At 52.5% G+C, this 12,508-nt stretch overlaps 1 protein-coding gene across 1 annotated transcript; it reads left to right on the top strand.

Annotated features, from left to right (window-relative positions):
* The first annotated feature begins 679 nt into the window (after positions 1-679).
* Positions 680-8,547, top strand: DUSP7 (dual specificity phosphatase 7). Its single transcript, XM_035547057.2, has 3 exons — positions 680-1,284; positions 3,353-3,781; positions 6,168-8,547. The coding sequence occupies exons 1-3, from the start codon at positions 873-875 to the stop codon at positions 6,473-6,475; spliced, it is 1,149 nt and encodes a 382-aa protein (XP_035402950.1). The 5' UTR covers positions 680-872; the 3' UTR covers positions 6,476-8,547.
* Positions 8,548-12,508: the final 3,961 nt, after the last annotated feature.

The following is a 12,508-nucleotide window of genomic DNA, read 5'->3' as shown; positions in this document are numbered from 1 at the left end:
AGCAGCTTTAAAGCCTGTTACAACTCAGACTGTGTACGTGTGTTTGTGTGCGCGTGTGCAGGGAAGGGGGGTGTTACAGAACGACATCTTTCCCGTTACACAAGACACATCCCGGGCCTTGACTTTCAGCCAGCTGGGAAAAACCCCGCAGACACCCAGCCGGGTCCCTGAGCCTGGGAGTCTGCTGCTGGGGCAGACCCAGGCCCTTCCCTCCGTGGCAGTATTTTCGGGGAAGGCTTAGAGCGAGGGGCTAGAGTGAGAAGAAGCTGTTGCCACGAAGGAATGGCTCGCCCGTCTTGGGCTGGGAGCGGCTGATGCCCGCGGGGATTTGGGGAGCGCAGGCCTGGAGGATTCCCCGGGGGATGGGGAGGGGGGGGCCTGGACCCGCCGCCGAGGCCCGCGGGACCCCGCGCCCCTTCCCGCGCTCTGCGGCCCCGCCCCTGCCCATATACGGCCGCCCGCCTCCCTCCCGCCGCGCCCTCATTGGCTCCGGCGGACGGCGGGGGCGTGGCGGCGAGGGAGGGGGCGTGGCCTGCCCGGCGCGCCATGGCGGGGCGTGGCGCGCCGAGCTGTGCCGCGCCGCCCCCCGGCCCGCCCCTCGGCCCGCCCCCGCGGCACGACCCGGCGGGCCGGCGGAGAGCCCCGCTTTAAGGGAGGCCGCCGGGATGGGGCGCGCCGCCTAAGGCAGAGCGGGGCCGCTGTGCTCCGGGCCGCAGGCAGCGCGCAGCGCACGGCCGGGCCGAGCCCAGCCTAGCCTAGCCCAGCCCAGCCCAGCCCAGCCCAGCCCAGGGAGCCGCGGCGGGGGTGGCCGCTGGGGGCCGGGCCCTCGCTCGCTCGCTCGCTGGCCGCCCGCCCGCCCGCCGCCGAGCCCCATGAAAACGCAGGTCTGGGGGAGCTCCCCGCGGGCGCCCATGGCTGCGGCGATGCCGTGCAAGAGCGCGGAGTGGCTGCAGGAGGAGCTGGAGTCGGGAGGCGGCCGGTCGCTGCTGCTGCTCGACTGCCGCCCCCACGAGCTGTTCGAGAGCTCGCACATCGAGACCGCCATCAACCTGGCCATCCCCGGGCTGATGCTGCGCCGCCTGAAGAAGGGCAACCTGCCCATCCGCTCCATCATCCCCAACCACGAGGACAAGGAGCGCTTCGTCAAGCGCTGCAAGGCCGACACCGTGCTGCTCTACGACGAGGCCACCGCCGACTGGCAGGACGGCGGCGCCGCCACCTCCGTGCTGGGGCTGCTGCTCCAGAAGCTGCGCGACGACGGCTGCAAAGCCTATTACCTGAAAGGTGAGCTGCCCCCCGCCCCGGAGCCCCGGCCGGCCCTGCTCCCGCACCTCCCCCCGCACCGCCGGGTGCAGCGATCCCCCCCGGCTTTAATCCCCGGAACAAAATGGTGGGAGGCTGCCAGCGCCCCGCTGCCTTCTCGCCCCCCGGCAGCGGCGGCAGCAGCCTTCGTGCCCGGCGGGGGGCAGCCCCCTGCGTTCCCCGCAGCCTCCCCTGCCCCGACTCCAGCAGCCCCCGGCTGGGTCGCTGCAGCCCCCGCGGCGCCCCACGCCTCTCCCCTTCAGAAAGGGCCTCCGTCCCTTGTATTTCCCTTCCTAAAAAAAAAGCCGCCCGCACCCCCCATTCACTTTCCTTGGAAACAGCAGCCTGTCTGGGAGGGGGCTGCCCCCCCCGCCCCCCCCCCCCCCGTAGGACGATGCAGGAGCTGGGTGGGGGGGACCCTGCGTACCCCCCTCCGCACATGCCCTTTCCTGCGGTTTTGGGGTATTTTGGGACCGTTTCGGAACATCCCGGCGGGCCTCCGTGTGGGGCTGAGCGGAGCCCGCAGCCGGGCTGCCGGCCCCTTCCCGGGCTGCCGGTGCGGTCGCTGGGTGGCGGCGTTGGGGCAGGAATAGCAGCGGAGGCGAGGCGGCTCTGCGGGGGAGGGGTGTGAAAGCTGCCACTTGCAGCCCTTTAAAAACGCTGCCGCTTCTTAATAGACCCTTTTATGGGAGCCGGGGGAGCCCCTGGTATGGGTCTGGGGAGGCAGGGAGATAGGCAGGTATTTGGGGACAAGCCCCCAGAGCACACTGCCTGCACCAGCCTCCTCGGAAAGCGACGTGGAGGTGGGGACCCAGGCCCCGAGCGCAGGGACTGGCCCTCTTCCCCGTGCCCCCCTTCCCTCTGCTCCCTGCCTGTGCTGGTGGGTGAAGCCCCCAGCTCGTCCTGGCTTCGAGCTTCCCAACGAGCCCTGCTGCTCCTCCGCTTTGACTTCGTGTTTCTCTCCCTGTCGTCCTCCTCCTGGAGAGGAGGGAGCAGCTTTGAAGTTGCTCTGAGCTGTCCCTAACGGGCGGGGGGCTGGGGGTGAGCCCCTTTCTCTGGCTTTTTCCAGGAGCCTTGGTGGGAAATGTTTCCAATTAAAATTCCAAAATGGCTCCTCGGCGCTGTCTGGCTGCGCGGGAGGGAGGAGGAGGAGGACAAGCCTTTTTTCATGAATGGATGTGGCAGGAGCTATCTGTCCTGCTCGGTGACCCCGCCACAACCACCGAACCCACTAACAAAGTTTCCAGGAGGCCTTTCTAATTAAACCATTTGTCAGTGTCAGATACTGATGGCTGGATGCTGGTTTAATGTTGCCTGGAAGGAGGTAGATTGGTGGGGTTTTTGCTGCTCTCTCTGCCTTCCTTCCCAAGATGTCGAGCTGAGGAGCTGGAGGGGAAGTACTTAGGGGCAGGCATGAGAGGTCCCATCCTCAAGCCTGCTTTGGTTTGGGTGAAGAACGAACCTGTGGAGCTGCTCTGTCACAAAGCACGTTCGCAGTGATAAATTAGGTGTGAGAATGTCTCTTTGGCAAAACTTAAGGCCTTTTTCCCTGCTAGAAGGTGAATTATTTTATGGGGTTTTAGTGCCTGAGCTGGGCCTTTGCTTGTTGTTCTTGCTTTATCTCTTCAGACATGGATACTTTTGTGCTTTTCTGCCTAGGTGGCATAATAGCTCTTGCCTAAACTGCCCTAGCCCCATATGCCAAGAAGCTAAATGAGGCAAAATTGTCTCTTGCCATTTATTTTATTTTCGGATGTTTGTTTCTTTTGATGCAGTTGAGGTTTGGCCTGTATTCATTAAACTTAGTAAGGAACTTTCTTTGCTTGGGACCCGTTTGCCCAGTAACAGGCTGCTGGGGAAGGCGAAGGAGCAGAGAGATGCCTTTCTCGGGTTGCTTTTAGGGTAGTTGGAGGCATAGCAGCCAATTGCTGGCAGAGACTAAGTAAATAACATGTGTGTGTGTTCAGATAGAAGGATGTCCCATGTTGAAGGCTAAAACATCTTTCTCTCTCTGCCCCTCTCCTTCCCTTTCTCCGTTTCCCCTTCCCAGGTGGATTTAACAAGTTTCAAACTGAGTATTCGGAGCACTGTGAGACGAACCTTGACAGCTCCTCACCCAACAACTCTCCCCCAGCGTCTGTCCTTGGCCTGGGAGGGCTGCGGATAAGCTCTGACTGCTCAGATGGTGAATCCGACAGAGAACCCAGCAGTGCCACGGAGTCGGACGGGAGTCCCATCCCCAACAATCAGCCTGCCTTTCCAGTCCAGATCCTACCTTACCTGTACCTGGGCTGCGCCAAAGATTCAACCAACTTGGATGTCCTAGGCAAATATGGCATTAAATACATCCTGAATGTGACTCCCAACCTGCCAAACATGTTTGAGCACGATGGAGAGTTCAAGTACAAGCAGATCCCCATCTCAGATCACTGGAGCCAGAACCTCTCGCAGTTCTTTCCTGAGGCCATTGCTTTTATTGGTAGGTAGTTGGCAGAATTTTTTTTTGTAGTCACTGTTCGGGAATGTGGCAAACAGCTTCCCAGGGCTGTCGCTGGTCTCTGGCCTCACCTCTCCGGGCTGTGGCATCGGTGTTAGCTGAGCAGCCAGGCAGTACGCTGCAGAGGCTGGGTTTGGGGAGTCCTCCCCTTCTGAAACTGGGCCCTCACACAGCACCTCAGCCAAGTTACCTGCAAGTGGTGACAGAAACACCGGCCCTGCTGTCTCTTGCCCTTGTATGGGGATTTGCAGTGGTGTGAGATGGCTGAGCCAAGGTGGTGGGGAGCTCTGGGTGCCTGCTCTGACGGGAGGGGTGGGCGCCAGCGGGGGCTGCGTTAACGTGACTGGTGCCAAAGATTCCTTAGCCCTGAGTGTGGTTAAAACTCTGGGGGGTTGTTTTCCTCAGGGGATTTGCTAGTCTAGTTGTGATCCTGCTGTAAGTCTCCCTAGCATAACTAACTCCTTGTATGGGTACTTCTCCTAAGGTAAGTGTCAACACAATGAGTTAGTGATTATAATTACACTGCAGAGCTCAGCTGGAAAAACTGCTGTGCAGACAGCCCCCGAGACAGCTTGGGCTGGTCATGGAGGGGGGTGCAGGGGCAGATGCCCTCTCTGAGGCTAGCATTAACTTGGAAAATCGCTTCATTTTCTGGTGGAAGCATCTGTCGGGCTGAATAGAGATGTACACTTCCCCTGTGAGCTGCATTGTCTGTTGGTGACAGTCAGCCTGATCCATTCTGATTTGGGGGGAGTGAATGGCACAGGTAGTCGTTAATACTGTAACTGTTAAAAGCTCCATGGCTTTGTATCTGGTTGAAGATGCATTGATGTTGGCAAGGGTGAAGGGGACCTTTGCCTTCAGACTGAAAGCTCTGCTGACAGATTTGGTGTTGCTTTGATGTCCCCGGTGTCATATCCCGCTGCATGCGCTCGCTGGCCATGCTGTAAAGGCTGAAGTGGGGCAGAGCAGTGCCTGATAACTTGATTCTGTTCAGGACCTGCTGTTGCTGTGTGGCAGCAGGGACCTGTCTGCAGCTCCTGCACGGAGCGTGCTGCTAAACCTCATGAGTGAGATAGGGGGTTCCTGCTGGGGCCTGTCCACTCTGGTCAGGAGGTGTCCCTGTAAATGCTGTACTTGTGCTTTCCATTTAATGGCAGGAAATGGAGGATTACCTCGCTCTAGAACCAAACACCAAGAAATGCACTGCAGTACCCGGTCAGATGAAAGGCAGAAATGTGAGGGGGAATGTTGAATGGGGAGAGACTGAGGGGAGGGCTGGGTGATTGCCCATTGCACTGGAAGCTCTTGCCTGGTTTTGGAGGCTGGGGCAGAAAACCTGTTGTGGATCTGGTCTAGATTTTGCTTTGCCTGCATCTTCTTTGCCCATTGCCACATTGGTGGTGCCGGTATGTCTCTCACCAGTGTGGCTTTACCCAAGGACCTTCTTTCTCCTGCCACCTTCTCCCTCCCCACCAAGTTCTCAGCCAAACGATGGCCTGCAAGTAGGGCTGCCCAGAAGTAAGCATAGCCGTGTACTCGCGTGCATTCAGCGCGCTCATCAGCGTGTCCCTCTTTCAGCACCAAGATGTCAATTCATAAAGGGATCACGCTATTCTGGCTGTGTGAGAGATGATGAGTGTGTGTGTGTGCTTCTCAATCAGTGGCCAGGGAGGGGAAATTTCATTGCTGTTCTCTCGCAATTTTTTTGGTGCAGCCTGCATTCCTGCTCCCTGCTACCATTCATTCTGAGAGTCTCCTCCAACACAAGCGTTTGTTTGTAGTAAAGTGCACTTCTTTCGATCCTGAAGAACAATTTCACAATAAGGGAAGTTCGTGCACTTCAGACTCTGTTTAAATTGGCTTTGACTGCATTCGGATAACTTTCTAGTGGAAGGATTAGAACAGCAAAGGAGAATTGCTTGTGTGGCATCGGGCTGTACCCTTGTGTTCTGGACAGCCTGGTTCTAGCTGGTGTGGAGGTGGCTGTGCTGTGCCCAGCATCTCGCTGGAGCTGTTGTCTCCAGCCTGGCCTGCCTTCGGAGGGTACTGAAGGTCCCTGGGGAAGGGATGTGCTGCCTGCTGCCAGGATTGATTTGTGCTTCTCAAGCATCTGAGATACATGGCCTTGCTGAGCTGAATGGGGCTGTGCAGCATTGCTGCATGGTGGGAATCTCTTGGGAGCACTCTGGGGAGGGTCATGGTGTCAAAGGGATGTGAGCTGGTGTCACTGGGAGCAGGGGATCCAGTTCTGGCAGTCATCCTGGTCCTGTGAGCCTGCAGCTGCCACCTGGCCCTGCTCCAAAGCTGTGTGTTTTTGGTGCGGAATAATAGACCCCCCCCCCCCCTTCCCCTTGTCTTGTTTCAGATGAGGCCCGTTCCAAGAAGTGTGGGATCCTTGTACACTGCCTCGCTGGCATCAGCCGGTCTGTAACGGTCACGGTCGCCTACTTGATGCAAAAACTCAACTTGTCCCTGAACGATGCCTATGACTTTGTGAAAAGGAAAAAATCCAACATCTCCCCAAACTTTAACTTCATGGGCCAGCTACTGGACTTTGAGAGAACTCTGGGACTCAACAGTCCGTGCGACAACCGCTCGCCCAGCGAACAGCTCTACTTCACCACCCCCACCAACCACAACTTGTTTCAGCTCAACACTCTGGAGTCCACATGAAGGGGACGCCGTCTGGTTGGGAACTCAAGCATCGAATCGCTTCTCTTGAGCATTTCAACTCTTACAAAAAAAATCTGTCTTGCCAGGCAGCTCTGAAAGGACTAGCTTCTCTGGGCAGAGGTGCCCGATTGCTGCTTTAAGAAGGCTAATGCCATTCAGTAGTATCCTGATCAAAGTGGTTTGAAGAGGTAGCCTTTTTACAGGGGGTTATTTAATACGGGCGATGTTACAGTGTTTTGAACACAGCTGTTACCGGCAATAACCGCTTTCCTGGGTGCATTGGGACTGTCAGAGCATGCACATGTGCGAAGAGCTACCAGGGGTTAGCTTGCTGTGGAAAGTGAGGAGATTATGCACTTGGAAACCTTGAACAAAAGGTGTTGGGCCAAGACTGTTTTAAAACCCAAGTTTACTTTTTTTGATTTAAAAAAAAAAAAAAAGGAAAGGTAGATCTTACTCGAGCTTTGGGTTCAAACTCTTTTTAAATATGTAAGTTCCTGACTGTTTGTACAGACGAGGTTGCAAAACCAGTATTTTATTCTGTTTCTTGTTTGATCATTTATTATTTTTTTAATCAAATGTTTATATTGACCAAATGCATTTTGCACACTATGTGAAGCCTTGGTATGTCCTGGCATATTACTGGGTACTCCAGAGAGAGACATGCTGCTGCTGTTGTTGTTAGCATCTGGTAGGAAGCTTTGTTATGTGTGAAGGCCAGTTGGGCTTAAACGCAACCCCTTCACCACTCCTGCACTCACAATCACAAACTCTGCACTGATTCAGCCAAGGTGACTAAGCCGCAAGCTTTTTTTAATGCCACCCCTGCCAAAAACAGTTTGCTGTTGCCAGTGGTAAAACTCTTGTAGCCTCTAGAGTTGGTAGAAGCATGTCTGAGCCCAGCTTCATTCTCTGCTGCCTGTTGACTGACTTAATGTCATCCAGCTGGCCTGAAATCATTCCAGCTTCCCAAGTAAAGAAAGGAGTCGTGATGTTGGCATTCCTCGTGCACACTCGAGTCTTTCCCACATGTGCGTGTGGGGGGTGGGGGAACGTGGCAAGAGCCTGGAGCAGAGTGAGGGTTGAATGGCAGGATGGGACTGAATCATCACATGTGGAGCGTGCAAGGGAGTGGAGAGATGTGGAAATGATGACAAGAGTGTTGTAACAGAGAATTTATATATATATATATATATATATATATATATATATATATATTAACTGGCAAATTCTGAGATGATTGGAGCTTTCAACAGAGGTTCTGATTTTTTTCTTCCTCTTTCGAATAACTTTATACCGTGCCTTCTATTCTGAGAAGACTTGTTTATATTTCTGGCTAGTGTTTGGCAAACACCTTATACTGGGCTGGGAGGGGGAGGAAGTGGTAATTTCTGGGAGGAGGGCAGAACGGATTTGGATTTTTTTTTTTATTGGCTGCAATGTAGTCCCTCCTTTCTCCCCCCTCCCTGGCCACTTTAACTCATGTAACTGAAAAAAGCCACGGATTTTTCTAGATATCCAGTTTTTGTACTTTTTTCAAGAAAAAGAAAAAATAAAAAAAAAAGTTTCCATCTGGAGGAATGTTTGACGCTGTCACATCCTGAAACTGTTCTTTTTGTTAAAGATGTTACCAGAATGTTGGAATGAGCTTCTTTTCTTGTTTTCTGGATGTTTTTTGTTTGTTTGTTGGGTTTTGTTTGCAACAATGTTGGGATCATGGGTCATTGGAAGGGAGAATGGGTGTAAGTACGGTTGTGAGTGAGCAAATTGAGAATATCCTAATTGCATCTTACCTCATGGAGGAATTTACTTTTTCAGGGATTTTTTGACAGTGCATCTGTATTGCATTACAGCTAAACTGGTTTGTAAAGGCTTCCTGTGCTGTTAGCGGTCTTTCTTCTTTAAAGGAAAAAAAAAGATGCATCTTCTGATTAGTACAAATGAGAGCTTGTTAGTGAGGAATGGTTCTGCTTTCTGAGTTATGAAGGAAAACTAGTGACCCTATATATACTGATCCAATATTGGGACTTTGTTTATATTGCAAATAAATATTATTTTTTCTTTAAAAATGATGTTTGTGTCAGATGCTTGTCTAGCCTCTGCCCATATAAGGGCATGCTGTTCTCTTATCCATTTTTTTATGGTCGATTAGTATTCTTCTGTGACCACGAAGAGCATTTGCTGGGCAGTGTTCAAGTGTGGTGTTTGGTTTCGTGCGCAATTTAATTTTTAAGACCTGTGGTAAAATGGAGAGGGGGAAGTAGGAGGGCAAGGAGAGGGATGGGGTATTGGATAAAACAGAGAACAAAGAACAGCTTGAGAAAGGGACCGGCTTTGACCCCAGCCATTCCTCTGTGCCAAAAATAAATAGATAAACTAAAGACACTTTTGTGTGCTGTTTAAGTGTGGCCTGTGAAGGCACAGCAAAGCCTTGCCCACAACTGTTGTGATAGCAGATTTTCTTTTGGTAGGAAAGCAAGAAGTTGTGGCGTTGTGGGCAGCTGCCTGGTGACTTCTGGGTCTCACAGCTCTGTTGGCAGCTGGGCAGGACTGAGCTGGCCCTGCCAGTGTTCAGGGTGCTTGCTTTTTCCTGGGTGCTGGTGCAACTGCACTGTTATAAGGACAGCTAGGAAAGGTTATCAACACCTTGCAACTCACCTGGAAACGGGCAGGCAAGCTGTGCTCTGGCTGGTGCTGGATGTGAAGCTGGATGGTGTCACCTCTCCCACCTGGGGGAGGGGTGGGGGGACAACCATCTTTTTTTTTTTTTTTCCCCTCCAGCATTCCTTGTTCTTATCTAAGTGGCAAGAAATTAAATTACTATCTATTCATCTCCTCAGGTTTGCATCTTTTTTGTTCTCCTAATCCTAGGGCCTGAGCCCAAAAAATTGCACAAGTTCAGGCTGGCAGGTGCAGGGTCCATTGCAGAGCAGGGCAGATGGTCAAAGGCTGAAGCAGGAGCCAAAGGTGTGTGTGTGGGTGAGTGAAAGTTTGGTTGTTTACTTCTCCACTGCATGATGAGAATCTATATATTGATTTTAGAGGCCTGTTTGTGGCTCAACAAATGAAAAAATCTCTGTGCTATGTGGGGAAAAGACGACCTTTAGGTTTTCTTCTGTAATTACATGGTAGAGTAGCTCTTGAGGAGGGTATGAAGGAACACTGGAAGCTGGTTGTACGCTGAAGAGGTGTGGAACAGCTTGTCAGGTATATGGCTATATTTGTTTCCCTCTTATGATTTTCTGTTAAGGTGTGGAATAGGATATTAGCAGCTAGCACTAGCTCTGTGAGCATGTTTGAGCGGTAGCTGAGTTGTGGCTGGCTGGAACAGCACAGCTGCTATTTGCAATGGCCTTGGTAGAAGAGCTGGTGTGCAGGCAGCTCTTGCATAGCAACTCATCCTGGGAGATGCAAGTCTGTTGTATCCCACCACTGCTCCACTTAAAAGCCTTGTTGCCAAAGGAAGGAGAAGGCTTGTTTGAAAAACATTTGTCATCTGCAAGTGCTCTTTCCTACGGGGCCAAAAAGAGCATTTTCCAAGCCTTCTGGCCTCAACAGCAGGGAGCAGCTAGCCTGGCTGGTCCTCAGCCATTATTGTTTTACAAATGCCTTGCACTGAGCTTCTTGGTTTTTGGGGGGTGGGGGTGGGGATCCTTAGGATCCTTAGAGAGCCAAGTCCTCTACTGTCAGAGTAATTCAGTGAGGAGACAACTGACATCAGGAAAGGGTCAAAGCTGGAGAAATCTTTACAAGAGAAAAGAGTGTGGGGTCTGTCTACACTCCCTTGCAGAGGTGGGCACGAGCGTTAGCTGAGCGTAGGAGCGCAGGCTGAGTGAGAAAGCTGGTTATGTTCAGATTGGTGGAATTTGGCAAGGAGTTGATGCTTCCCACACACAGCAGGGAGAAGCTCCTTGGTTAACCCATTGATTCAGACAAGCCAATTTTGAAATGCTCTCTGGTACTCTGCTATACAAAACCAGGTAATCTCCTTCTCTGGTTGCTAGATCTGCTGTCTCTGGGTTGTCATGTGTGATGCCATGAGCCCTTAGGAAATGTGAGATTTTTTTTCTCCCCTCATACATCACTTTGTCTTACTTTTCTCTCTCAAACGGCTACAGGGACCACAGGTTGATGCTTACAAAATTTCTCCCTCTGCTTCAAGTCAGGGGAAAAAGCCTAAAGCTCTGAGCTTCTGTAGTTGCCTAAAGGTTGTGCATCATATTCTAGCCTGTCTCCCTCAGTGCTGCTTGGCAGAGCTGGCTGCTCACCCCAGCCAGAGAGAGAAGGGCAAGGAAAGCAGGTACATCCTGAGTGCAAGGGTAACTCTTTGACATCTTCTGAAATGGGAGAGGGTGGTTCTTTTTGTTATTGTGTTTTTATATATTTTTTTTAAAGGCAGGTTCCCCAAGCAGTGTAGCTAGGATTATCTATGGTCATAGACACTGACAGAGCATAGGCAGGGGAAGATGTGCCCCAAACAACCACAGAAGGGCTGGTGACAGCACCAGGAGCTCAGCAAGCAGGACATGAGCTTGGAGAAAGGGGATTTGGGATTAATTGTAGTTTTCTTCCTTGTGTCTACCCTTACCGCTCACTTAGGCACTTATTTCTTGGTGTGGCATCAAATGCACTTTGAGTATGATGCAAGTCTAACTCCACATTTCTGATCTTGCCTCCTGTTATCTCACCCAGAAATGCACATGGGAAAGCAGACTCTTCCTGCCATCATCTGAATGTGGGTGCTCACATTTTCAAGGTAGCCTGGTTACTTGTGGCTTTTTTTTAATCCTTAGTGTGATCAAATCAGGCTATTTGCGGTGTTGCAAAACCATTTAAATAGTTCAGCTAATCACCACATCCCTGTATTTACAGCTGACTGGCACAGGCTGTGATGGTCATGCTCTGGGCTGCTCAGAAAGTGTGTGAAAGTTTTTTTTTTTTTTTTTTCCCCCTGATTTCAAGCCATTTGCTCCTGTGCTTCCTCAGATCTTTCTCTTAATCATGCTTGAAGTTTGAGTGCTGGGTTTGTTAAATATAATTTGGGATAAGAGGGCAAATAGTGAAATGCCCAGAAGTAGGGAAGAGTTGGATCTGCCCTCCATGCCTGTTTGTCCTTTCCTTGAGTTCCTCTCTTCAAGCTGCAAAATTCCTCTCTTGTTGCCTGTCATTCGACTTTCTCAGTGTGTGATGACCTTCTTGCCACTTTGGTCCATCCATTGGGAAGGGAAAGCCATCAGCAGCCTGTAGGAGCCATCCTGTTCTGGTGGGAGGTTCCTGCCTGCTCCTCCATGCTGCTTCTGATGGGTTGACCCTTGTGGAGAGGACACAGCTTGCCTGGAGCAAGCTTGGCTGGCTGTGGGCAGTCTGAGGATAGAAACAGCTGGAGATAGTTTGCAGCACCTCTGGAGAGGCAGCAGCACCAACGGTTGTGGGGGGATGCTGCCCAGAGGATTCCTCAGCAAAGATGAGGTCTCCTGTTGAGGACTTTGATGGAGGCTATGACCATTGGAGGGGAGGAAGGGAGGTTATGGACCAGAAGGTGGGATTTTGCTCAGAAAAGACATTGAAGCTGATGGTCTTCTACTGGCAGCTGCTGGAAAAGCAGCGAGTCACCCAGCAGCACAGGTGAGAGACATCTGTGCTGTGTGCTGGTGGTTGGGTTGCACCCAGGAGGCTTGGGCAGGCAGGAGCTGCTGGGGGCCGTCACGTTGGGGTGGCCCAAGCACATACAGCTTGGCCAGTGCCGTGGCAAAGCAGCAAATAGGTCTGAGGCTGTGGTTCCTGGCCTTATGCCCGCATGGCGCCGCGGCTGGGTGTGCAATGCGGGCTCGGACGCTGTGGTGGCGCTCTCTCGGCTCGGGAAGGGGCTTTTGTTTTTTCGCTTTTGTTGCTTCTCCTTCCCAGCCCACCCCTCCTGTCATGGCTGCCACCCGCTGCAGCCCCGGGGTGGTGGGACAAGGGCCTCTTCCTGGACTGGGAGGCCTTGGAGCATGGGGGAATTGCCTCGGTAGCCACCGTCTCCTTTTAATAATC

Source organism: Cygnus atratus, chromosome 10, assembly GCF_013377495.2.
Source record: "Cygnus atratus isolate AKBS03 ecotype Queensland, Australia chromosome 10, CAtr_DNAZoo_HiC_assembly, whole genome shotgun sequence".
Classification (NCBI taxonomy): Eukaryota; Metazoa; Chordata; class Aves; order Anseriformes; family Anatidae; genus Cygnus; species Cygnus atratus.
The sequence above is the reverse complement of the archived record's forward strand: the minus strand, read 5'-3'. Positions and strand labels throughout refer to the sequence as shown.